This window comes from Equus przewalskii, chromosome 19, assembly GCF_037783145.1.
Source record: "Equus przewalskii isolate Varuska chromosome 19, EquPr2, whole genome shotgun sequence".
Lineage (NCBI taxonomy): Eukaryota > Metazoa > Chordata > Mammalia > Perissodactyla > Equidae > Equus > Equus przewalskii.
In genome coordinates, this window is record NC_091849.1 from 42,894,144 (window position 1) to 42,919,567 (window position 25,424).

At 46.9% G+C, this 25,424-nt stretch overlaps 2 protein-coding genes across 10 annotated transcripts in view; one reads left to right on the plus strand and one right to left on the minus strand.

The window, feature by feature from the left end:
• Positions 1 to 25,424, plus strand: part of RSPH9 (radial spoke head component 9) — an 89,761-nt gene that overhangs the window by 16,953 nt on the left and 47,384 nt on the right. For 3 of the 9 annotated variants that reach the window (XR_011529764.1, XR_011529765.1, XM_008515761.2), the window contains one exon: positions 633 to 851. The exons of 1 other annotated variant lie outside the window; for it this stretch is intronic. Coding sequence is in view for 5 of the 8 variants with exons in the window: in XM_008515761.2 (XP_008513983.1) it covers positions 633 to 793 (161 nt within the window). In the remaining 3 variants the exon portion in view is untranslated. 5 more of the 9 variants (XM_070584711.1, XM_008515759.2, XR_011529766.1 and 2 more) reach the window with 4 other exon arrangements.
• MRPS18A (mitochondrial ribosomal protein S18A) lies at positions 1,293 to 17,879 on the minus strand. The gene is made up of 6 exons (XM_008515768.2): positions 17,339 to 17,879; positions 10,098 to 10,129; positions 7,577 to 7,684; positions 5,005 to 5,128; positions 4,694 to 4,763; positions 1,293 to 1,716 (listed from the first exon to the last, which is right to left on the minus strand). Exons 1-6 carry the CDS (start codon positions 17,448 to 17,450, stop codon positions 1,572 to 1,574), a joined length of 591 nt encoding a protein of 196 aa, XP_008513990.1. The 5' UTR covers positions 17,451 to 17,879; the 3' UTR covers positions 1,293 to 1,571.

A 25,424-nucleotide genomic window follows, 5' to 3' on the forward strand; every position in this document is an offset into this window, starting at 1 on the left:
TGGGGAGCACACTGCAGGGTAGAACCCAGGACAGACAAAGGCTCATTAGCTGCAGCTCAAGTCCCCTCCTGCCAGGACGGCTCCCAGTCTACCAGCTGCCAGAGAGGGCTATTGAGCTGGGAAACCTGAAACGGCCAAACTTCCGTGTGAGCCCCTGGTCAGGTCTACTCCATTTCAGAGCAGAGGCTTCTGGGACTGGGGAAGAGAGAGCAGAATGGCAAGCAGGACAAATGGCACTAGGACGGAAGGTCACTGTGATTACCCCTGGTACAGGGTGCGGGAGCCTGAAGTCTCCCCTAGTCTGGCCCCAACTCCCCTTGGCCTGTGGATTCAGCTTCCTCCCCCACTCAACCCTTAACTAGATTTGCTGACAGAAACAAAACGGACTGGTTTGAGTTTCACCTCTTTTCATTTCCTTTGCCCTCCCTCTGGAAGTGGTTTTAATGAGCAGTGAAATGGCTAAAAGGCAATCAGGAGGAGTAAAGCGTCGGGATAATTAAATTGTCTTCCCTTTTCCCAGTGGAACCTTAGCACCCGGGCTTGGTTGCCCAAGGCGCTGGGGGCCTCTGCACACCCAGCAGAGCTCCGGCTCCAGAGCACCCAGGCCTTGCCTCCTGCCCGCCTCCTCCCAGGGTCCTGGAGCATCCAGATGGAGAGGGGCAATGCCCTGGTGGTCCTGCGCAGCCTGCTCTGGCCAGGCCTTACCTTCTTCCACGCTCCCCGCACCAAGAACTGTGGCTACATCTACGTGGGCACCGGTGAGAAGAACATAGACTTGCCCTTCATGCTGTAGAGGGGGCCACGCCTGCAGATTTTTTTGTAAAGTCTAAATATTATTTTCTTAAATTTCAGTGAATTTGGTCTGTTTTCTCCTGCTGCTTCCCCTCATCTCCACCTCCATCTGGTGTCCAGGTTCTGAGGAGAGGACCACTGGGCCGGGAGACCCAGCTCTAAAGCAAGGAGCAGAGGGCTGGAATGTGCAAATGAGAGAGGACGGTGGGTGGAAATGGCTGTGGGAGGTGACAGCCAGAAGCCCTTTGAGGAAGGCAACCTCCTGCACTCAGATGAGAGCTGCACATCGGTCAGGTAGCCCAACTCACCTCCTCCTTGCAGCCCCCCAGGCTGAAGAGCTAACAGCTTTCAATAAAGAGAATGGGAACCTGTTTGGCCCACGAACTCCCTCCAGTTACATTCATGTAGTCCATCACAAGAGCTCTGTAACTGGCCTGAAATGGGCTCAAACCACTGCCACCCCCCAACACCCTTCCCAAGCAATGAGCACACACACCCAGTGGGTGACTACATGAGCCTGGTTTATGACATTCCTTTGGGCAAAAATCCTGTCCCCCAGCACTGAGCACAGCCCAAGCCAGTCATGAGACCATAGCAGCTGCCAAGGGACCCAACTGCCCTGTCTGCCCCCAACTGCACTGTTGCTGGGCAGGCCAAGGGCTCTGAAGTTGGTCCCACTGCCCCTCACGTCCTTCATGTTGGAGGAGCTGGGTGGCCCTAGTGGCATGGGGTGGGAGTGCAGGAGGAGCTGTGGCGAGGTTCCCAGGAAGCCCACTCAGTCAATGGTACAGCACCAAAGGCCTTCTAGAGTAGGAGACATTGTCTTTCAGGAGGGGTGACCCAACAGCCATGCGCACCTTGTTCCAGCGGTGGCCTTTATTGTAGATGGGCTTGACAGAGCGGGGAGACCAGCGGGTCAGGTACCTGTGGAGGGAGGATGGGGGGCAGCTGTGAGGGCTGAGGGCCCATGCTAGAGCTGGGAGAGTGGGTTCTGCCTTCTCAGGCCAAAGCTGTGGTTGGCCAACCAAATCTTTTCACCAGATTTCCTTTCTTGAGCAGGGGCTTTTCCTGGGAGCAACCGCTGAGTGTGCTGTAAACACATGGGCTGGGCTCTTGCTGCCGCAAGCGTGTGTGGCCAGGGTCAGGCAGCCCAGGGCCATGCACTCCCTTGATCTTTATGAGTTGTCAATGTCTGTGTGTATTTGATGGGGGAGAAGGCGGAGGAAGAAGCTGCTCAGACAACAGATTGTTCCTCTTTGGCCTCAGCCACGGGGAGAGGAGAGGTTGATGTAAGTGCCTGGAGGAATCCTTCCCTCTTCCCCACTTGGCTCACTCTGCCATCCCAGCCTTCAGGGAGCTCCCCTGGACAGCCGTAACTACTGTAGGACCCCAGCCCATCACCCAACCTATGATGGAAGCCAAGGGTGAGGGCCCGTGGGTGCAGACCTAGCCTGGAGGGTTCCTGTAAGTAGGAGGGGAGTGGGAAAGATGGCTGCCGCCCACAGACCTTTAGCCTCCTTTGGGGATGTCCAGGGCCCTGACAGTTCCTGGAAAAGTGGCTCATGCCGGCTGGGATTGGGGTTTACTCCATCCAGAATGAAACTTGGATCCTGTCCAGAGAGGCCCACCCTTCATCGTGAAAGCTCAGCCATGGCAAAGGCCAGGATCCTGCCCTGCCTCCACTCAACCCAGCTGCCTCTAGAAACCCTCAAATGAGGGGTTTTTACTTAAAAAACTAATAACTTTGGCTGAAAATTTTTAGGTAAAAAATGATTGCTAATTTATACATTTCAACTGACCTCCCCTGGACCTCGGTCTTCTGCTCTCAGCCCTGTGCAAGGAACAGCTCTGACAGGAAGTAAAAAGCCACAGGACATACTGGCCTACACTCCAAGTGTAGGTGGACAGGCAGGGGAGTGCTGTTGAGGTCAGTGCCCCCAACAGGGAGTCATCTGTGGAGTGGGCTGGCCCCAGGGACTGCTTTTCCTGTGGTTGGTGATGCTGGACAGCAGAAGCCTACAGGTGAAGGGAGGGGAACCCGGCAGGCCCTGCGCCAGCATCTCCCCGTGTTCACAGGTGGGCCATGGGAAAGGAGTGCTCACAGATTCAAGGACCCCAGGAGATCCTGAGGCTGGCCAGCTACTTGAGAGCTGCTACCCTAGAGCTGTTCTTTCCCCCCTGCCCTCGAGAGCCCTGAGGGAAGCTGGGCTTCAGCTAGCCCTGGGCGTGATGCTTGTGCCACATATAGCAGCTAGCTGGCAGGGCAAGGGGTGGAGGAGACGGCACCTGGGGGGCCTGCAGTCAGCTCTCTGGGAACACTCCAGCTCCAGGAAGAACCAAGGTTCTTTCCTGAACAAGCTCCTTACTACCTCTCCTGAGGGGCGGGGGAAGAAGGAACACGTGGCTCCCCTGGGGCCCCGGCAGAGCCTGGGCCAATACATGGCAGCTCAAGGACCTCTGGATGGAATCATAAAGTCCCTTGCAAGGGAATCGACCTCCCTTGTAGCCAGGACTCCCCTTCCCCCCCAGGGTGGCCTTTAGCAACCCAAGAGCCCCAACACGTCATCAATCCTGTATCACGTTAAAGGACACCGGATATACGGGAGGGAGTCTGGCCTCGCTTCAAAGGCCTGAGGGCAGGATGGCTTGTGTCCTTAGGCCTGCTGCTGTCTCTTAACAAGTCAGGGTTGGGGGTGGGGTGGGCTCAACCCCCAAATGGTCCACAGCACATTTGGGAAAGACACGAAGAGGTTAATGTGTCCTGTTCCCCTAGGGCTGCTGGCAGATGGCCCAGCCAGCAATGTGGGAGGTGCAGGTGGAGATGGGCACAGGGCCAGGGTGCTGGTGAGGCGTCAGTGAAGACCCAGCTCTAACTCTGCACCCCCAGCCCAGCACTCCGTGGCTGGTATATGCCTGGCCTCCCACCCTCCATGCTTGGGTTCTGTTGGGGATCAGCCTAGGAGGATGCTGGGGGTGGGGCGTCTTGCTTTGCTTCAACCATCTTTGGTCCCCTACAGAGAGCAGTTCCAGCAGCAGCTGGACAGGCTGAAGGAGGGAGGGGCCGTTGATAGGCGTGAACAAGAAGAAACACCAAAATCAATTTTACAGACCTGTATCTACAATCAAAAAGGGGGTAATATAGATCCAGGAGTATGTGAGCGTGGTAATGTCAGAGATGGAGGAGGGAAAGGAACTCACAAGAGGATGGCTATCTGAGTGTTAGACAGGAGTCTGCTCCTATACCAGAGAGGGCCACTGTGCTTAGGCCGAAAGGCAGAATGACTGATTCTAGAATTTCGGGGCCTTCTTTCCTCCTCTATAAAACCTCAGGACCTCCTGGGCAGCTGTGCATTTTAACTGCACAACTCTAGGGAGCACCAATCACAATCCAGTCTACATGGACGTTGCCTTGCAGTTTTGCAGTGTACAACTTGCATAGCTATACACAGTGGCCCTACCCCAGAGAGCCCTCCCATTCTAAGGCCTCCTCTTGCCCTTTAATAACCCCAGTGCTGGGATACTGAAAGTTTGTAGAAGTACTCTGACATTCCCATAGTAACCCTGTATGATGTCATAAACAGGGGATTAGCACATTCTAATGCCCAATCAGCAGAGCGTCTTACCCTCCTTGCCCCTGTGCTAAGTGCTCTACTGGGGAGGGCAGGGGAAAGAGGTTGCGGCCAGCAGGGGAGGGTGACAGGGGTGTGCACAGTGTCAACTGCAGCAGCGGTGGGACTGATGAGAGTGGGTGCTTAAGCTGGAGGGATGGAACTGACAGCCAAGGAGCACTCTAGCTTTCCTGAGCTGTGGGAAGAGCTCCAGTAAGCAGCTTCCCCAGCGGAATACAGTGGGACCGAGAGCCTGCAGAACACTCAGGGTGTTGACACCCAGATTTGCTTACCGGTTGAGTTGGGGTTTGCTCTTCGGAATGAATCCTTCAGGAAGCCGAGGCCTGTGATTTGGTAACAGACCTGAGTGGAGGGAAGAGCATATAAGGGGATGGTTTCTGCCACTCCCTCTGTAGCTACTGGGGGCCAGAGGGAAAGCCCAAGGGGGTGGAAGGCTGGCATTGGGGGATGAATAGAACGAAGACTCTGGATGTCCATTTCTCTTCCAGGAGGAGCTGGAACAAGGGGCAACTGGAGGTGCGGGCTGGGTGGGGAATGGCGCCTGTAGCCCTCTGCCCCTCTCAGCCCTGAGGGAGCCTTCTACCTGCTCGGTGGGCCATCTTCACACACTCCTCAATCTTGCGGTGCTCTTCCTGGCATAGGCCTGTTATTCTTCGGGGCAGCATGCCTCCGTGAGGCCGGATAAACTGACTGAGCAGCAGAACATCCTGGTGGAAATGGAAAACAGGAGCTGGGGTCAGCTGAGTGGGTGGTTGATGCTGGGGAGCCAGGGCTGCATGGCCTACAGGGCAAGCTGTCGTAGCCTGGCAGAGTTAAGAGGTTGATGTCTCCTTTGGGAACTGACCTGAGGCCACTCCCTCCACACAGAGCTTTGCACACTGGTCTGCTACCTTCACCCTAACAAAAGTTAAATCCCAACTTTGTAGGATTTTCTGACCCCATTACCAACCCTAAGAGCTCCTAGCTCCTCCATGAGATAATCTTTTGGTAGACAGGGTTAGAGAATAGAAACTCTTCAGAAGTGTTACCTATCTTTCACGCACCTGCAGTATCATTCCTGGTGACGAAAGGTCTGTTATTCTCCCCGGGTGAGGTAGGGGGTATGTCATATATTTCCACACAAGAGGGAAAACCTATACCATTTCTGCCCTCAAAGCCTATATGCCACAGGCTAGAATACACACAGACAGCTCCCCTCCACCTTCTGCCCTTTCCTCGGAAGTGCTAGGCAGCATACAAGCTGAGGCGGAAGGGACCAGGGCTGTGAAGTTAAATCCCACATCTTCTAAGCCCCCGTGACAGATGTGACCAGCTTCTCCAGCTTCCTTTGGTCCATCAGACTGCTTTGGACAAATCAAGGAAACAAGGATAAGCAAGAGCCAGAATCAAGACAAGAGACCACTTCCCCTCCCATCTCTCACAGGATGGCTGAGGGGGTTAAATAAAAGCCACCATCCCCCATCCCGCCCACCCCCAGGGGCCTGACGTGCCATTCTTAGCAGTCATGTTCCGCAGCCCAACTTGCTGCCCTGGCAGGCGCCTCGCTGTATAACCGCAGATTTGTTTTAATCATTGGACAGTTCCTGAGGGACCCAGGCCCCCAATCCCACGGCTGTAATCTTCAGAATCTGATGAAAAGAACTTGGATTGGATTATCCAGGGCTAATAAACTGAGCTCATAGCCCCAGCCCCCCACAATGTAGGCTGCCAAGCGAGCTCACGGCCGTGTGCAGCTCAAGCTAGTGGTGTCCCGTGTGGAGGGGGTAAAAGAAAACAACTTTAGCCTTTACCTCGGAGGGGATTGGATTTCTTCTGCTGGATAAACAGAGCCAAGTCCATTTCCTGGAAATGGCTGGTAGGAAGAGTGCCCCATAGTGGTTGGCCAGGTGTGGGTTCACCTCCCCATTTACAGCTGGGATTCCAAGTATGCCCACGACCCCACTAACTTCCATGTCACAAGAAGCTGTGAACACTGCCCTGTGGCCTGCAAGCTTCTTGTTACTCTGGGAGGCCATCAGCAGAAGGGCCCGGGGCAGGGCAAAAGAACCCGCCGCCCCCATCCCAGGGTGGCCTGAAGCCAAGGCTCCTGGCCCATGAGATTAGTTGGGTCATTCTGTTCAGATCCCATGGGCATGTGGCCTCTCCTGCTCTTACCACCTGACCGGGATCTCTGCCCTTAGTCATCCCATTCCACAGAGGGGCACAGGGACAACTTGCAGGTCAAATTCGCCCAGAGCCTGAATCACCTGAAACCTAAAAATAGGGCACTTAATGTCACCAATAGAACTCTGAAAGACAAGTATGTCTTTTCCCCCAGGTCCTCCCCATTTCGAGGGAGGATGTCGAGTAGTAGTTGGCATCGTAGGCTCTGCCTGGTTTGTGTCCCCAGAGTTTGTATCCCAGCTCTGATACCTGCTAGCTGGGTGATCTGAGGCAAGTTCATTAACTTCTCCATGCCTCAAGATGTCTCATTTGTAGAACAAGGATGAAAAAAGTACCTAATTCATAGGGATATTTTGAACACTAAGTGAATGAAGACATGTAAATGCTTCCAACAGGGCCTGACACAGAGCCCGCACTCAGTGCAGGGTACCTATCATTGTTACTATCATCATCTTTCTGCGGAAACAATGGCTCCAGAAGAGCTAGAGCAAACAGGAGTCTTTGTAGTTCCAAGATGGAAAGACACAGTAATGTGTCCCCAGATCACAGTGAAGACTCCAAACAGACCCTCGTTATAAAAGGAGGAAAGCCAAACCCAGATCCTGATTCCTCCCCTGGGGAACACAACACTGCAAGAGTGGGTCACAGGGCCCTGGTGGTCTGAATCCCACGCACACAGACCATGAACTAAGTCGGTGACTCTCAACCCTGGCTGCACATTAGAATCACCTGGGGAGCTTTAAAAACTAATGACAGCCAGGCTCCACCCAAGGCCAACTGAATTGGTGTCTGTGGGTGGGGCCTGAGCATTTTTTTAAAAGCTTCCTCGTGATTCTAATGTGCAGTCAGGGTTAAGAGGCACTGAACAAAATGCTCAGTCTTTGGTGGCTCCATAAGATGTAACAATGGCCTCAGGGGGAGATGCTGCTTAAGTTGACCAGGAAATATGACCTCTGGGACACTCAGAGCTGGTGAATTGCACACAGACTCACCTCATAGCCATACTTGTGCTTCAGGTTCCACCGGCAGATGGGGCACTGGCCCGAGGGGTTAGGGGGCAGTGGACTTTCCTGGGGAGTCTCTGTGATACGGCCTTCAATCTAGGAGGCAGGGAAAGAGAGCCAGTAAGGGAGCGGGCCACATGGACCCTCTCTCTGATCCTTGAGTAGCCCCCCAAACAGTGGGAATGCTAGTGAAAGTTCATCTCTGGGGTCTTATGGGAGTAGCTAAAAGGTCTCTCTGGCTGAATTGTGGTGGTTCTGCAGCAGCTGTATATTAGACCATGGGGTGACCAGAGATGTGGTTTGGTAGCCTGCAAGGGTAGTGGAAACCGAGCTTAATGTTGGTGGCAAAAGGGCAAGGTTTGCTGTATCTTCTGAATGCTACCTTACCTTCCTCACAAAAAGCACAACACCAGAACATTATGCTTTCCTCTCCTAGCTTTGGGAGAAAGTAATGCACATGGTAAAAAGTTTCAAACTGCACAGGGAAGTCTCCCTCCCATCCCATCCCCTTCTCAGAAGAAACTGCAGTTTCCAGCTTTATCTTACAGAGGTAAGTCTATGTCAGTGGTTCTCAACCAGCCATGATTTTTTTCCCCAGGGGACACTGGACAATGTCTGAGACATTTCTGATCGGCATAACTGGGGGTAGCGTGCTACTGGTATCTAGCAGAGAAGCTACTAACCATCCTATAATGAACAGGACAGCCTCCACAACAAAGAATTAGCCAGCCCGGAATGCCAGTGGTGCCGAGGCTGAGAAACCCTGGTTACCCTATACAAGCAGATATCTGTGTGCACTCCTCCTGCTTCTCTTTTAAAACAGAGTTGAGAGGATACATTCCCCTGTCATCCTCCTCGCTTTTATCATTTTGGATTCCACCTTTCAAACCCTGCCAAGGCCACATGTGAAATGATCTCCACCACTGCTGCTGTGTCCTGTGACACAGCCTTGGAATTACTAAGTGCAATAGACTAATGATGTGGGAGTCAGCTCCAATCGCAAGAGGGGAGTGTAGAAAGCCTTGCTGATTGAGGCCATGGATTATGAGAGTGAGGTTGGGCCAGGTCTGAGAGGCTTTGGGAGGGAAGCAGCACTGTCCCCTGGGGGAGAACTAGCAAAAGGGAGAGGGGGCTGGAAGCAATGCTTGGCTGTGCAGGGCATCACTGCCTACGTTTCTGCCAAGACTACCACAGCAGCACCAGAAATGGAGAAGTGGGTTAGGGAAAGTATGTAGGTGCTTGGTAGGCCTTGGGAGAGGGTTAAATTGGGCCTGGGGGAGAAAGCTAACATTTTACTGACTCCCCGTTATATGCCTGGCTCTGTGCTAATAACAGTTCACATGTATCATCTCATTTAACCCCCACAACCTAGTGAGGGAGGCATCACGATCTTATTTTATAGATGAAGAAAGTGAGACCCTAGAGTGAGCCATACACAAAGTCAGCCATGACCGCGCCTCTCCAGGCATGGATGGGCTTCCCTCCCCCAAGGGCCCTCACAGTGCCCCAGTGTCTCCATGTACATTCTACAAATAGCAATTCACACCCCATATGAAAAACCTTCACACTCAAAAGCCAGATGTGTTTCTCTCCACCAGTATGGAGTTGATAGGGTGAATGCTTGCTTTGGCTTTGAATAAGGGAGCCCAAAAAGGTGCCTTGTGAGGATAGGGGCCCCTAAAAGAACTGTCTGGAGGCTACGCAGTGAAAAGGCTGAGGGAGTATTTTGGGGAAGACTCAAAGGGGGAACCCTAAGGGCTTGTCCTGGAGAGAAGACTGCCTTGGGGAGGACCGAGCTTGGGTGGCTGCCAGAAGGGTTAAATCCCTGGTTGACATGGAAGTTACAGAGGCTTCTGGGAACTCTGGGGAGGTTGAAGATTTCTTGGAGGCATGGAAGGCCATGTGAAAACAACATTGTCTTTTAGGGATTATAGGATAATCTGGGTCCCATGACTCTCTGAGGAGGGGAGGTGACATGGGCCCAATGAGAGAAAGGGGGGAGTGGGTGGATGAAGAATCGTTCTAGCTTTCTTACCAACAGACAAGCTAGGGCACCAGCTAGTGAGCCCAGGGCCCAGAGAGTGTCACCTTTTAAACTGCATCATTTAAGAAGTAGCTCAGTCGTTCTAGAAGAAAGGAAAGGAACTGAGATCCAGGCTCCTGGTCCTGGGTCAACTCAGTCTGGCCTCCAGTCCTGCCACTGCCTTAGTTTCCCCTTTGGGAAAGTGATTTATCATCCGCCAGAGAACATATCAGCAAAGACCTCTGAGACTGTGTCATACAAAAGGCCACTTTAATCAAATAACAGATGTCTCAGTCCAGGCACAGCGACTGTTCCTGATTAACCACACTACAGCACGCAGCTTGAAAAGAGCAGACTGTGGGATTTGGTCACAGAGGAGCTGATCCTGGAGCCAGGAGTCCAGTTCGGGCCTCCCTCTCTCAGAGCAGCAGCCAGGCAGCTCCAAGCCTTAAAGAGGTTCTAAGTGGCCAACTCGATGATACTCACTATAGTCGTCTTCCCTTCTTGGATCTCCACCACTGCAGAGATAAAGGGGAAAAATTAGGTCAGCCATTTAATAAGGAACAGGGAGTTTCAAATAACAGTTTAAATTCTACACATGCAGAAAAATGGAGCCTTCAGTCCGCACTCTCCCATGGTTCCCACCTGGAAGAGAAAGCATGCAGGGTTTACCTCCAAGTGCCCAGGCTCCATGCCCTCGAGGCTGGGTGGGGGCAAGCCCAGATGCTTAAATATCATCTGTTTGGGATTAAGGGTCTCCACACTCTTTTTGTCTTTTTAAGCCGAGATTCATCGTGGTTCTATCCAAGGGAATTGGCAAGATCCTGCCCTACCATGGCCAGCAGCAATGACCTAAGAGTTGGGGGTGGAGGGCAGCAGCATCTCAAAGACCTCCAAAAGCAACCACTGCATGTGTCTTTCATGAAGAGAATCAGACAAACATAGTTTCTGACCTTGAAGAGTCTGCAGTCTAAAATACAGCACTGAACTAACACTGCTCCAGGAGCCCCACAGTGGATAAGCAACGAGACACGTTCACTCCTAAAACTCATCCTGAGGGCCTGTGTTAAAGCTGAGAGGACAGCTGTGAGAGTTACACCCTCTTTTCTCCTCTCCTCTCCCTGCAGGGTTGCATTTTGTTACCTACATTGGAGACGGGTGATAGAAGAGATACGGGGGCTATGGATATTAGGTCCAGGCAGAACTTAAGGAGAGTACTACAACTCCAAGCCAAGATAGACTCCCTCAGCTCTTTGCCAATTTAGGTCTGAGGGGAAGGGAACTTCAGGGCAAGACAGTAAGTGGCACACATCCATCAGGCTGTATCTATTTCCTATCTCACTTAACCAGGATGCAGAATAACAACTTCAACAGTATTCAAAGGAAGAACTAAGCTAACAGCCCACATTTGGCAAATATAATCAAATAGAAAGTTCTTAGAGATTCTCCCTTGTTCTCTCAGTTTCTTTAGAAAGAGAGAAGCAATAGCTGTTAGCATAGGAACTGGCACACAGCAGATGCTCAATAAATGCTAGCTAGCATTTGGGGAGCAAAATACTTGTCATGGTCCCCTTCTGACTGCTAATTATTGTAACTGAAAACTTTGGCCCACACAGCTAGGCTGCAAACTGTCTCTCCAAATACTAAAACCATATTTTAATAGCAGCTTGGCCACCACAATGAGTTTCACTCAGCTCCAGCCAAGGCAAGAAGTAGTACAGATTAGAAAGAGCCTAAGGTTCTTAATTGTGGGCATCTAGTGAGAGTTCTGGACCTCTCCCTAGAACATGTCCATTAGCATACATACAGGTAGACATGGCCTTCAGGGGGCTCCCCTAAATGGTAACACTATTTTCTTCTCGTAGGGCAGGAGGTGATTTCAGTTTGTTCATTATGTCTAACTGTAATTTTCGAAAGCTGCTAAAATAAACATGTAGTGCTTTTGCAATAAAAAATAAACAATAAAAAGAGAGAACGAGAACGTCTAAAGAAAACAGTGAGGCAATTCGAACCCAACCAGAGGCCCACGGCAGCATCTGGGATTACTGAGCTCTGTGACCGACACCTAATTGGACACAGACTGCCTAGAATTGTCCCTCATTTGTTTTCTGGGCAAGGCCATTCATAAAGACTCATTACTCCAAAACAACCAGCCCAAGAGCCCCTCAATGTCCAACTCCAGACACACGAAGGAGTAACAATGGCCAGAAAGGCCCTGAGGCTTTCTCCAGAGAACTGCAGTCACTAATCAATTCAAAGACAAACGAGGTTTCTCCCTGTAAAGGAAAATGCGTCACCCCACACACGGATCTACTTGTACAGAACAGAGACCAGCCCAAACGGGATGTGGGTGAGGCTCAACCTGGTGTTCAGTCTGGAGGCCAGCACAGCTGCAGGGGGACAGGCACTGTGACGTGTCAACCTACAAACATGGGGGAGCAGAAGGGAGCCCCAGCCCAGCCGGGTTTCCAGGCACCCCGGAAACTTTGCAAATTTACACAAACCAAGATGGGAGAGGGACGGGGGACCAAATCTGAGCACAGGCTGGGAGTCAGTTTTTAAGAATCCCAGATAGGAAACAAAAGGAGAGACACATTCCGGTACCACTCGAGTCAGCACAAGAACAATGCCCTGAAACACAACGCGGATAAACATGTGGTTCCTCTCTCCGTGGAGGCACTTGGGTCCTAACCATGAGGTAAACAAGTCTAACAAAACACACATCACTCCCGGCAAAGAACCAAACCCTGAAGTCATCCCGCTGGCCCCTGGAAAAGAGATCAAAGCCTGTGGCAAGCTCCACTGTTCACAAGCTCCCCACACAGCAACTCTGCGCCAGTGAATCATCTTACTATAAGCCAATGGGTAAAACAATAGGCAGATGCTTATCTAATAGAGACAATTTGTCAACCAGAAGGAATGACCTGAGAACTCATAGGAGATTGAGATTGATCAGGGCGGTGTCTCAGTGCAGAGGCAAAAGGCCTGGCTGGAGCCTGAAGAGGCCCAAGCAGATTTTAAGCCTCTGAAAACAGGAGATAGGAATCAAAATAGCATTGATTTTCAGTGTGCATACAAAAACATGTCAAAACCAAACAAACCCTGAGATCCATTTCGTCCCTGGCCTCCTCTCCATTCAAGAGAAGGGGGTGGCTAAGAAAAGTTGGAATAAGAGACTTAGGCACGAACAGAAAACTCGTTTAGAAACAGAATCATCCTTGTGTTCTGAGATATGGCTATATCAAGTATACTAAGGACAGATATGAAGCAGTTTCCTAAACTAGAATAAAGGGCCCAAATCTTCTAAGACAGGCACTTCTCATACATATCAAATAATCTGTCCCACATGAGACAACACATCTGCAGAGCACCCGTGGAGTGTACAGCCCAGCTCCACCTACTGCAGAGAGTTACACAGAATGGGAACAGTCTTTACTCTAGAGGAGAAAAGGGAACTAAACCAAGGACGGGAACTTTACTATAATAAAGTCCATGCCTCGTAAAGAGGTCCTTTGAGTACTTCAGTAAATACTCACCTAGGATGGAGTCCAAGATAACTGAGTTGTAATAGTCTAGAGCAAACAGCATTGCGGTAAAATTGCAGTGAACGCAAAAAGACCTCGATGGCCACAGAAACACAGACACAGTGAACTGCAGCAGTATAAAGACCCAACTGTTTAGTAAAGGAGGAAGTGAGGAAAGATGAATGAGGAAGAGCGGAGGGCGCTGCTGCAGGAAGTGCCCAGGGACCAAGGTCCTTCTTGGAAAAGATCCATGGAAACCAAGTCCCACACAGAGTGTGAAGGAGTGGAGTAAACAAAAGGTAAGATGGCTAAAAGGTGGCACTAACAGTCTTATGTAGGGTCAGGGAGTTGAGTATGTGTCTGAGATGTGTGCCCACACTTCCAGCCATTGACTACTTTTCTCAAACTCTTTCCTCCCTCAAGCACTGCTCCCTTTTGCTCATCTTTAATTCTACCACTAAAGGTTTCTGATTCTCTTTCACCCACTCCCTTCTTTGCCCTTGGACCCTGAGAGAATGTCCTCTGCTCTAGCTTCAGAATGAGGTCTTATTGCTGCACAAAAATCTCTTTCCAGTAGCAAGGTACTCTGGACTATAAGTCCTTTGAATTCTTTAAAGCCCCCAACTCGCCCACTCCTCTCTCAAAGTTTTTAGCTACAGGGCTGCCCACCCTGCTGGGCACATCCCTGTCTGAAATGTTAGGTCCTCCAGAAAGCCTTCTTAGCTAACTGGAAAAGATAAGGAGAATCCCCTTCAGCCTTACTCATTTCAACATACTCTGCTCTGAGCGTCTGACAGACCATTACTGTTAATTCAGAGTTATAAGTGTTCATTTTTCTTGTTTTAAATACATTTCCTTCATAAGCGCTCTACAAGTGATAAGGCAGGAATGAGCTCTATGACAACCTTTGCTAAGCCTGGCGGGGTCAACCATAAAAACACTAAATGGTCTTCAGTAAATTAACTGATGAGAACTTTCAGGGAAGGGAGGGACCTGGGAAACCCTGCCGTGGAGTACCAAGGTGATGTTACTGGTGGAGAGGAAAGAATGCCGGCTCTACTTCCAACTCCACAACTTACTAGCTGTGTGGTGCTGAGCAGCTACTGAACCCCTCTGGATCAGATCTCTTCATTTGTAAAAATGTCAGAAAGGATTTCAGGATTGTTGAGAAGACTGAATAAATGTGGGAAAACCTAGCAGTGCTTGCAGCAGCCACTCAGTAAACTACGGTTTCCATTTTTGTCATCCTTCAGTCTTGCTTCTTCCATAATAATCTTTTTTGGCTTTGTGCGTCCCTCTTGTCAAACTTTAGACCTGGCTTTCTCAACAGCAATACGACTGACATTCTGAGTTAGGTGGTTCTTTGCTGTGGGGAGCTGTCCTGTGCACTCTTAAGATGTTTAGAAGCATCCCTGGCCTCTATCCACCAGATGCCAGGAGTACCAGTTGTGAAAACCAAAAATGCCTCTAGATGTTGCCAAATATTCTGCTTCCCTGGGATACAGAAGTGCCCCCAATTGAGAACCACTGCTTTAGACTGAGGGTCTCTACCGGCAGGAGTACTGGTGCCATGTGCTTATGAACTCTGACTAAAATAAAGTAGTACTACCTGATACGTTGCAAAGTACCATGCTTGAATATTTTCAGCAAGACACCCAGCTTCCTTCCCATAACTTTAAAATTCTATGTGTACAATATTGTTTGGGTGTCAAATACACCAGCTGGGACCAGCCCAAATTAGCTTTATGCCTTATACGTAACGGGTAGAATACCAAGAGAAAGTTTTTTCATTTAGAGGCTTTGCAGACAGGTGGTTCTCAAGAAGAAGACTGAATATGGTAGTGCCTTCATGTACGACTACATCAATTCAGTTATTTAGCTGTTAGGTCTGAGAGTGAGTAACAAAAAAGGGCCCTCAACCCAAGTATTGACAGAGAGGTGGACTTCAGATTACATAGTCCATCATTTTACAAACTCTCCAACTGAAAAAATTTGAATCTCGAATATTCCTTTGTTAAAAACCAAAACTATTCGTCTTGCCTATCCTCTGGGAACATAGCAAAGAACTGTTTTCAACTTTGAATTTCATAGAGGATATGTAAAATTCAGCTATTAGTGTTTGACACTTGGCAGACACCCTCAAAATTGTTATGGGCATATGCTTAATTTGCAGCACGGGAATAGATGAAACATCTTATCCAAAACCCTTCTATCATCAGCATGATCTCTTTGGTGTCTTTCTTTATTAATGGATTAGTTTATCTAATGTTAACCAGACAGTATCTGGATTTTGTTGTTCTTTCTAGCAAATGTTCCATCTTCCCTTCATAGCTAAATTCTTCACAAATACCTGCTATTTCCGTTTCTTCATGAACTATCTCTTTGATTTCCCCAAAGTAAGCTCCTTGTCTGCCATTGTATTGAAATTGCTGTTTGAAAGCTAAAAAAGGAGATCTCTTCTAAGACAAACCCAATGTCTCTTCATCAGGCTCTTCTTTTTGGACTTTTCTGCTCCCTCTGACACAATGGTCACTCTTTTCCTCTGGATATGTCTCAGCTTTAAAGGACACGCTGGTCAATACTATGCCAGAATCTTAAAAAAACAAAACCACATCACTTCTGTTGCACATCACTCATGCTTTCCTGCTTCCAGCAGTGTACAAAGGAAGGCTATGTCCTGAAAGACCTTTTCATTCTCTGCCATATTCCATCCTTTTATAAGCCTGTTCAAGACACATCCCTACAACCCCTTATAAAAACTTCCAATTGGGTTCCTGTTTCTGTTAACCAAATCTCCTTGTACTTCCTCATGTAAATACAGTAGTCCCCCCTTATCCATGGTTTCACTTTCCATGGTTTCAGTTACTCATGGTCAACCACGGTCTGAAAATATTAAATGGAAAATCCCAGAAACAAAAAATTCATAAGTTTTAAATTTCCCACCATTGTGAGTAGTGTGATGAAATCTCTCGCTGTCCTACTTGATTTGTGCATCATCCTTTTGTCCATCCCACCCAGGCTGTATAGGCTACCCTCCTATCAGTCACTTAGTAGACATGGTTATCCTATGGACTGTTGTGTATCGCAGTGCTTGTGTTCAAGTAACCCTTATTTTACTTAATAATGCACAAGAGTAGTGATGCTGGCAATTCAGACATGCCTATGAAAAGCTTTAAAATGCTTTAAGTGAAAAAGTGAAAATTCTTGACGAAAAAAATCATCTGCTGAGGTTGCTAAGATCTATAGTAACTTTTATTACAGTGTATTGTTATAATTGTTCTACTTTATAAGTTATTGTTGTTAATCTCTTACTGTGCCTAATTTGTAAATTAAACTTTATCGTAGATATGTATGTTTAGAAAAAAACATAGTTCATATATATATATGGTTCAGTACTATCCACGGTTTCAGGCATGCACTGGGGGTCTTGGAACGTACCCGCTCAGATAAGGGGGGACTACTGTACCTAACTCGTATTTATTGCAGCGTATAGGTACAATCTCTTTAGAACCAAACTTCTCAGGAAAAGGGCCATATTTTCTCTTTATCCAGAATCCCTTCACAGCTTGAAGTATAGCACTCGGCCTTCAGTAAGCTCTCAGTTCAATGCTAGAATCAGGCTGCCTTTCCAGACTTAAGACTGACGAAAAGCAGAACCACCATCTGGCATTTGCCTCTGTTTCAGCTGTTCAAAGGCCTTTCCACCTTGGCTTCCACCTCTCAGGGAAACTAGCGGCCCGGGTAGAAAAAGCCGCCGTCAGATCACAGCATGTTCAGAGGAGAAACTGGAAAAGGAAGCCTTGGGAGGGTATCCAGATGTCCTTCCCTCATGGCCCAGGAATTCTTTAAAGAAGGAGGCGGCGGTTCGGAGAACACAGAAGGGAGAATTAACCTGCAGACCCTTACCGAAAACTTTCCTGAACCCTGGGACAGGTTTCTTTTCTGTCCTTGCTAAGGAAGCACGTCCTTCTCTCCGTCCTCTCCCCGTCTCCCTGCCCGTCAGGACATTCACGAGGGGTCGGGAGTCAAGATAACAGCAATCAGGAGCTGGAAGGGGCTTTCAAGCAGCCCCGGAGCGCCGGCATCTCCGTCGTCTCGGAACCGCGCGAAGGAAAGGGAAGGAGGGGAGCACAGGGGCTGGAGGAAGCAACCTCTGCCGCTCTTCTCCTCAACCTTGGGAGGTATCTGGGACCCAGTACTCACCTTCCCTGAACCCGCGAGCTGCAGGCCGAGCCCAGCCGTTAGCGGCCGGGAGTCCCACGAGCCCTCGGAACAGCCGCCCACAGCCCGTGACCAACACATTGAGCGCCGCCATCTTGAAAACCAACGCTGACCTCTTATGCACTTCCGCTTCCGGAACGGCCTGCGCGCAGCCGCAGTGGTGGGCAGGAACTGGGCAGCTTTTGAGGTTGCTGCTCCGTTACTCGTGTTGCTTTTGTTTTCTCAACTCTCTGGCTTTGGCCTAGGGGGAGAGGTCTCTGTGTCAAGCTTATGCTACATTCCAAGGGTTTAGGGGAGGCCTTCTAGCTCCTGTCTGCCAGTCCTCGAAATCTCCAAGGTCGCTTTCTTTCCCTGACTGGCTGCTCCGTAAAATCGCGTGCGCTTTCTCTACTTCTTTAAAGCTTTTTCTTCTCTGCAAGTCAGATGTGGGTTTTCAGCTTCTTGTGGCTGCACCTAGGCCACAAGCTCGGTACGGACCTACGTACGGAGAGGTTGAAATGGTTAGGAATTCTGGTTCTGGAGCATCAGGTATCAGGCAGACGTGGGATAGAATTAATATTTCCCTCCCCCCCCCCCCCCCCGTATTTCAGGCTCATACTTAGCACTTCCTTTTGGCTCCAGGGTCTTTGGCAAGCTATTGCCTCCGCCTGCTCTTTGGCTACATGGTAAACTCCTAGTATTACTCAGAGCTCAGCTCAAACTTCACTTCAACAGAGGAGTCTTCCTTAAAAACCTCCCTGTTACTGGTTCTCAGCACCAGATACCTCTCCATTTTAGTGCTTGGCATAATTGCAGCTTTACGTTTATATATGTGTCTCCCCACCAGACTGTAAGCTCCATGAAGGCAGGGACATTGTTTTTTGTTGACTCTCATATGCCAAGTGCTTAGCACAGTGCTTGACACGTAATAAGAGTGCAATGTATACTTGTATGAATGAGTAGAACCTATTTTATAGGGTTGTTGTGAAGATTAAATGAGATAAAACATAAGTGCTCAATAAACATAAACTAATTAATAGGGCAATTACTGAGATGGCACTTGTGCCAGGGCCAAACTTTTCAGAAGTTTGACGTACTTGCCTAGTAAGGAAGCTTATAGTACCACAAAGAAAACACAACTGCCCAATTTTCCCTCTTTTGGATTCACAGAACATATAGGATGTTCCCCTGGGCCTACATAAGAAAGAAAGCCATTCACAGCTCAATTCTTCCATTTGGTGGTTAGGATATTCTTTCCCACCCTCCACAATAAATCTGGAGGGAGATTTTCTAATTATGCTACTCTGATTCGTAAATGGGAAAGTCAGGCTTATTAAATGGCACAGCATGTTCCCCCATGAAGGGGAGGGGAAGGAGCCCATCTTCCAGTTGGGACTGCCACTCTGGTGGACTAGGATGCAGAGCAGCTGCTGCATGGGAACGTTGAGTGGCATCACCATAGACAAGGAGAGGAGGGGAAATGCGATGTTGGGGTACCTTTAAACTTTGCGTTCAGCAAAGGCAGATCCCGGCAAGGGGAAACTTGAGAGAAAGGTCAATCTAGGTGGGTGAAACGGACACATGGGTTAGGAGTGGAACAGAAGGTTTTGGCAGGGTATAGGTCTAGGTATCCTGGCCAGGATCAGGAAAGCCTTGGCTCTCTCTATAGGTCCCACCTTCCATCTGTACAGATGACCTCGAGTCCTTGCTGCTTGTACCACATCCCTTATTTCTTTACAAGTCCTCAACTTCTGGGGATCTGGTAGGGACCAGGGCAGTAACAGAGCCCCACCCAGAGCTTCTTTTGGACATAATGAGCTGAATATTCCAGTGCTAGCCCTCCTCTCATTATCTTATCCTAACTTATCATAATCAAATTTCATTTTAAAAAGCAACTTGTATTTTCTGCAATAAGTTACATGTGATCATTGTAGAAAAATGAAACAATACATAAAGTAAAAAGAAAATAAATATCATCCATAATCCAGAGATAAGCATGATTTGCAATTAGCAAAATGAAATAATACTGTACATGTTCTTTGCTTTGTAGTATATTATTTTTCTAAATCCATTTATTATTTGTTCCTACATGAAAAAACAATTCTGTGAGACCAGATTTTGCTCAGGAAACTAGGCTTAAAAAATTTTTCTTAAAAGACTAACCTATATAAGAAAATACACAAATGATCAGTGTACAGCTTGATGAATTTTCACAAAGGGAGCATACAACAACAAGAAGTAGAACAGTACTAGCACTCTAGAACCCTCTCTGGTGTCTCCTTCCAGATACTACCCCACGCCAAAGGTAATCATTGTCCTGACTTTTTGCACCATAAATTACTTTTTCCTGCATTTGAACTTTATTAGAATCTTATATGGCTTGTACTCTTCTGCGTCTGCTTTCATCTGTTCATCAACATCATGTTTGTGAGATTCACCCATATTGTTATATATGGTTGTCATTTATTCATTCTCATTGTGGAATAATGTTTCTCTGTCATTATACCACAATTTATTTATCCTTTTTTTTGTTGATAAGATTTGAATACTTCCCAGTTGGGACTCTTACAAATACTGCTGTGATGAACATTCTTCTATATGATTTTGGTGAACACAAGAACAAATTTCTCTCAGGAATATATCTAGAAGTAGAACGTTGGGTTATAGAGTATGTACTCAGCTTTAGCAGATACTCCCAAACCGTTTTCCAAAGCACTTGTACAGTTTATTCTGGTATGAGCTGTGTATAAGAGTTCTGGTTGCTCCACATCCTTTTCAGTATTTGATATTTTTTTGTATTTTTCATCTTGGCCATTCTGGTGATTATGGGATAGGATCGCATTGTGTATTTAATTCATTTTTCTCTGATGCCTAATGAAGATGAATCACTTTTCATGTTTATAAGCCATTTAGATATTTTCTTTTGTAAAATGTCTGTTCAAGTCTTTGCGTCATTTTATGTTGGGTTGCCTGTCTTTTTCTCATTGATTTGTAGAAGTTACTTATATATTTTGGATACTTGTTCTTTGTTGGATGTATGTATTGCAAATATCATCTCCCTCTCTATGGGTTGCCTTTTCATTCTTCTATAGTATATTTTTTGATGAAAAGTATTTTTAACTTTTGTGGGGGTTTTTTTGAGGAAGATTAGCCCTGAGCTAACATCTGCTGCCAATCCTCCTCTTTTTTGCTTAGGAAGACTGGCCCTGAGCTAACATTCATGCCCATCTTCCTCTACTTTATATGTAGGACACCTGCTACAGCATGGCTTGACAAGAGGTGTGTAGGTCCACACCCGGGATCCAAACTGGTGAACACTGGGCTGCCAAAGTGGAACGTGCAAACTTAACCGCTGCACCACTGGGCTGGCCCCTTTAATTTTTAATATAGTGTAATTTGTCAGGGTTTTTTCCTTTATGGTTGGCATTTTTGGTTTCTCATTTAAATTATTTTTCTTCTTCAACGTCATGAAGAACTTCTCCTATGCTTTCTTCCAAAACCTTTATTGTTTTACCTTTCACATTAGATCTAAAATTTATTTGGAGTGGTTTCATTATGTGGTCTGAGATTGGCATTAAGATTCTTTTTTTTTCTCCATAGTGATATTTAACTGACCCAGCACCATTTACAGTCATGCATTGCTTGATGACAGGGATACATTCTGAGAATGGCGTCATTAGGTGATTTTGTCATTGTGTGAATATCATAGAGTGTGCTTAAACCTGGATAGTATAGCCTACTACACACCTACCCTTTATGATATGGTCTGTTGCTCCTAGGCTACAAACCTGTACAGCATGTTACTGTACTGAATACTGTAGGCAATTGTAACCCAATTTAAATATTTGTGTATCTAAACATGTCTAAACATAGAGAAGGTACAATAAAAATGTAGTATAAAAGATAAAAAATGATATACTTGTATAGGGCACTTACCGTGAATGGAGCTTGCAGGATGGAAGTTGCTCTGCGTGAGTCAGTGAGTGATTGGTGAGTGGATGTGAAGGCCTAGGACATTACTGTATGCTACTGTAGACTTTATAAATACTATACACTTAGGTTATACTAAATTTATAAAAAATATCTTTTTTTCTTCAGTGATAAATTAGCCTTAGCTTACTGTAACTTTTTTACTTTATAAACTTTTAAATTTTTAAAACTTTTTGACTCTTTTGTAATAACGCGTAGCTTAAAACACAAACACATTGTACAGCTTTACAAAAATATTTTTTCTTTATATCCTTACTCTATAAGCTTTTTTCTATTTAAGAAATTGAAAATTTTTTTTACTTTTTAATCTTTCTTGTTAAAAACTAAGACACAAACACATATCCCTACACAGGGTCAGGATCGTCAATATCACTGTCTTCCACCTCCACATCTTGTCCCACTGGAAGGTCTTCTGGGTCAATAACATGCATGAGGCTGTCATCTCCTATGATAACGATGTCTTCTTCAGGAACACCTCCTGAAGGACCTGCCTGAGGCTCTTCTTGAGGAGGTGTCACTCTTCAGAAATATGTCCGCGGTGGTTTGCTTGGTTTGTTCCTATCTTTCATCATAGATTTGCTTGTAAGCAGATAATGCACCATGAACATCCCTCTCTATTATTGAAAACCTTCCAGTGTTAGGGCCCAGTTTTCAAACTTTTTAAGGAGCTTGTTGAGGTCTGCAAAAGCTTCTGCTACACCCTTCACTGTGAATTTTCTTGGGGGTTCCTCTTCTTTTTTTTTCTCCTGCAGTTTCCTTTTCTCTTACCTATTCTTCTGCTATGTGTTCCTGTTGCAGTTCCACCTCCTCGTTAGTCAATTCCTCAGGAACCACCTCTAGGAGCTCCTCAATATCGTCCTCATTCACGCTCAGGTTAAAGCTGTTTGCCATCGCAACCACAGCCTTGTTGATTTTTGCAACCTCCTCATCCTTGGCAAATCCTTTGAAGTCATGGATGAACCTCTTGTGTGTCTTCTTCCAGAGGCCATACATACATTCCTTGGTGACATCACCCCAAGCCCAAGCAATGTTCTTGATGAAGTCATATATGTTGTAATCCTTCCAGAATTTTATCAGTGTCTTCTTCAGTTGCAGCGATAGCCTGGGAAAAGGTCCTCCTCACATAGTAGGCCTTAAAAACTGCTAAACTCCTTGATCCATTAGTTGGATCACACAGGTTGTGTTTGGAGGGAGAAACACTGCTTTGATATTGAGATGAAGATCACAAATAAAAGGAGGATGTCAAGGAGCATTATCAGCAATAAGCAAAATCTTCAAAGGTATGCTATTTTCCAAACAGTACTTTTCCATTTTGCTGGCAGAGCAATTTAGGAGAGCATCTTGGAAGAGGGACTCTCTCATCCATGATGTCTTATTGCTCCTGTACTACACTGGCAGAGTGTGCTTATTGATACGCTTGAAGGCTCTGGATTCTCACTGTGTCAAATCACAAAGGGTTTCAATTTGTAGCCTGCAACATTGCCCCCAAGCAAGACTGTTATCCTATCCTTAAAAGCCTTGAAACCTGGCATTGATGTGGCCTCCTTATGGATAAAAGTCCTTTCAAGCATCTGTTTCCAGAATAGGAAGGTTTCATCCACATTGAATATTTGCTCTAGCAAGTAATTTTCCTCCACAATCAACTTATCTAGAGTTTCCAAAAATTCTTCAGCTGCCTTCACATTACCACTTGCAGACTCACTACTCAGTTTCACATCATGTAATGAATAATGATTCTTGAATTGTTTAAACCACCCAGAGGCAGCAGTAAATTCAACATCATAGTCAAGTCCAGCCTTTTCTTTCAACATCGCAAATAAACTTTTTGTTTTGGCTGTGATCATCAAGATGCTGAGAGGGATACACTTCTGTGTCTAGTTTTTAGTCCAGGTCATAAGAAGTTTCTCTATGTCTAAAAAACACTCTTCTGGAATTTTTCTTAGTCTTGTTGCCGACAATGAAGCAGATCCTTTAGCAGCTTCCATCGCTTTGTTCTTGTTCTTCAAGATTGTAGCTGTGGTGGGATGGGACATGCCTGACTGGCGAGCAATAACCATCACTGATTTTCCACCTTTGTAATCCTTAATCACTTTTAATTTCATTTTCACATCAATCACTTGACAGGTCTCTTATTGGCAACATTAGCAGTGGATTTTGTATGCTTAGGGGCTGTGGTGAACAAAACAACACAAGATTAAATCAAGTACAAGAGAAAATGATGCAATCAAGAGATGCGGTAAACATGAGATGTATGAGGCTGCTGCCAGTGCAACACTGCATACTGTTTCACAGTAAAGTTTTTTTTTAATAAGTATGAAGAGTACACTCTAAAGTAACAATAAAAAGTATAGTATAGTAAATATATAAACCAGTAATGTAGTCATTTATTATTATCAAGTATTATGTACTGTACATAATTGTATGTGCTATACTTTTATATGACTGGCAGCACAGTAGCTTTGTTTACACCAGCATCATCACACATGTGTGAGTAATGTGTCATGCAACCACGTTATGATGGCTACAATGTCACTAGGTGATAGGAATATTTTAGTTCCATTATAATCTTATGGGACTGCTGTCGTATATGTTATCCATCATTGACTGAAATGTCATTATATGGTGCATGACTGTATTAAAAATATCATACTTTTTCCCATTGCATTTTCTGATGTAGATCTGTTTCTGGAATCTCTATTTGGTGTCTTTTTCTGTCCTTTAGTACTATTTTTAATGGCTGTGTACTATTTCATTGTCTGGAAGTGTCATAAGTTACTCAACAAATTCCCAAGTGCTAGGCATTTAGATTGCTTTTAATTTGAACATGTTTTTAAGACCTATCTCCCTACTCCAAAAATAGCATCTTCTTTTTCATGAGTGAGTCTTATACACCCCTCTCCCCAGTTGGGTATGTTGTGATTTTTTTTTTTTTAAGTATAACTGTGTTGTGGAATAAAAGGGAGTGAGGGCCCCTCTCTGGGGGCTGCAAAATGGTAGCTGTCACCTAAAGGAAGAGTCTTTTCAAGAGCCAGAGTTTCTGGGGCTGTTGGCAGAGTTGCTCTCATGCATGAGAAGAACTATTTCCAGCTTCAATAGCAATCCTGGCACTTGAAAAGCAGTGATGATACTGTATGCACATATATGAGAGAAGGGAGGCTGATGAACCACTCTTTATCGTGACAAAATCTTCTATCCACCCCCTCTTCTGAGGAGCCCACCTCCTTGCCTCCACCCCATTCCCCAAGGAAATTTTTCTTCCTTCCTCCACCCCTTGCCCTGGACCTTATATCTTAAATCTGGAGATAACTCAAGTCCCAAGTAAAGCGTCCTAATGAAGATGTTCAGGGAAATATTCACACAAGGTGAACCCAAAAATGTTCATTTTGCCAATAAAAAATGATCTGGTCCAGTGACTTGTTGCCAGCCAATGGGACAGCCAGCTCAGGCCAGAGTGAGGGCGAAAGTTAGGAAGCCACGGGTGGGTCAGCCTGTCCATGCCTTCGGGGCTGAGGCAGTTCTGGTCCCAGCTGTGGATGAGTGTGCTCTTCCAGTCGTCCTCCCACCTCGCCCAGGAAGAGTGGATCAGAGCCAAAAGCCACACAGATGTTTGCTGTGAATGAGCAGAGGCAATGAAAAGGCGCGGGGAGGTGGAGGCAGCTGATCTGGTAGAGACCACAGTGGGAGGGGGCTGCGAGAGAAACCAGAGAAAGGCCTGGCAGAGCGAGCGACTGGCATGTTTGCTTTCGCCTAATTAATGTGGTTCCCTTACAACCCCCCTGTTGATTCCCAGCTGGTCGACTGAACCATAACAACATGTGGCCTGCCCTGCCCAGGCCAAGAGCTGAGGCAGTGAGCCTCCCAAGAAGGGGTTTAGTTTTATTTGCAGCCGCTGCCCCTCCTCCCCAACTGGCTTTGTGTAGATGAGGGAAGGGACAGCACCTCAATCTGTGGAGACCACTGGGTTGGGGGACAGCCAGGGACTGCTGGCTTTCAGCTCTCCTGGTTGCTTACCTCCATTTCCCATGACCTTTAAAAAAGGGCGGTTCCTTGCTTGTTTGGGCTGCTGCCTTCAAACAGGTATGAGTGGGGGTGGGTGAGG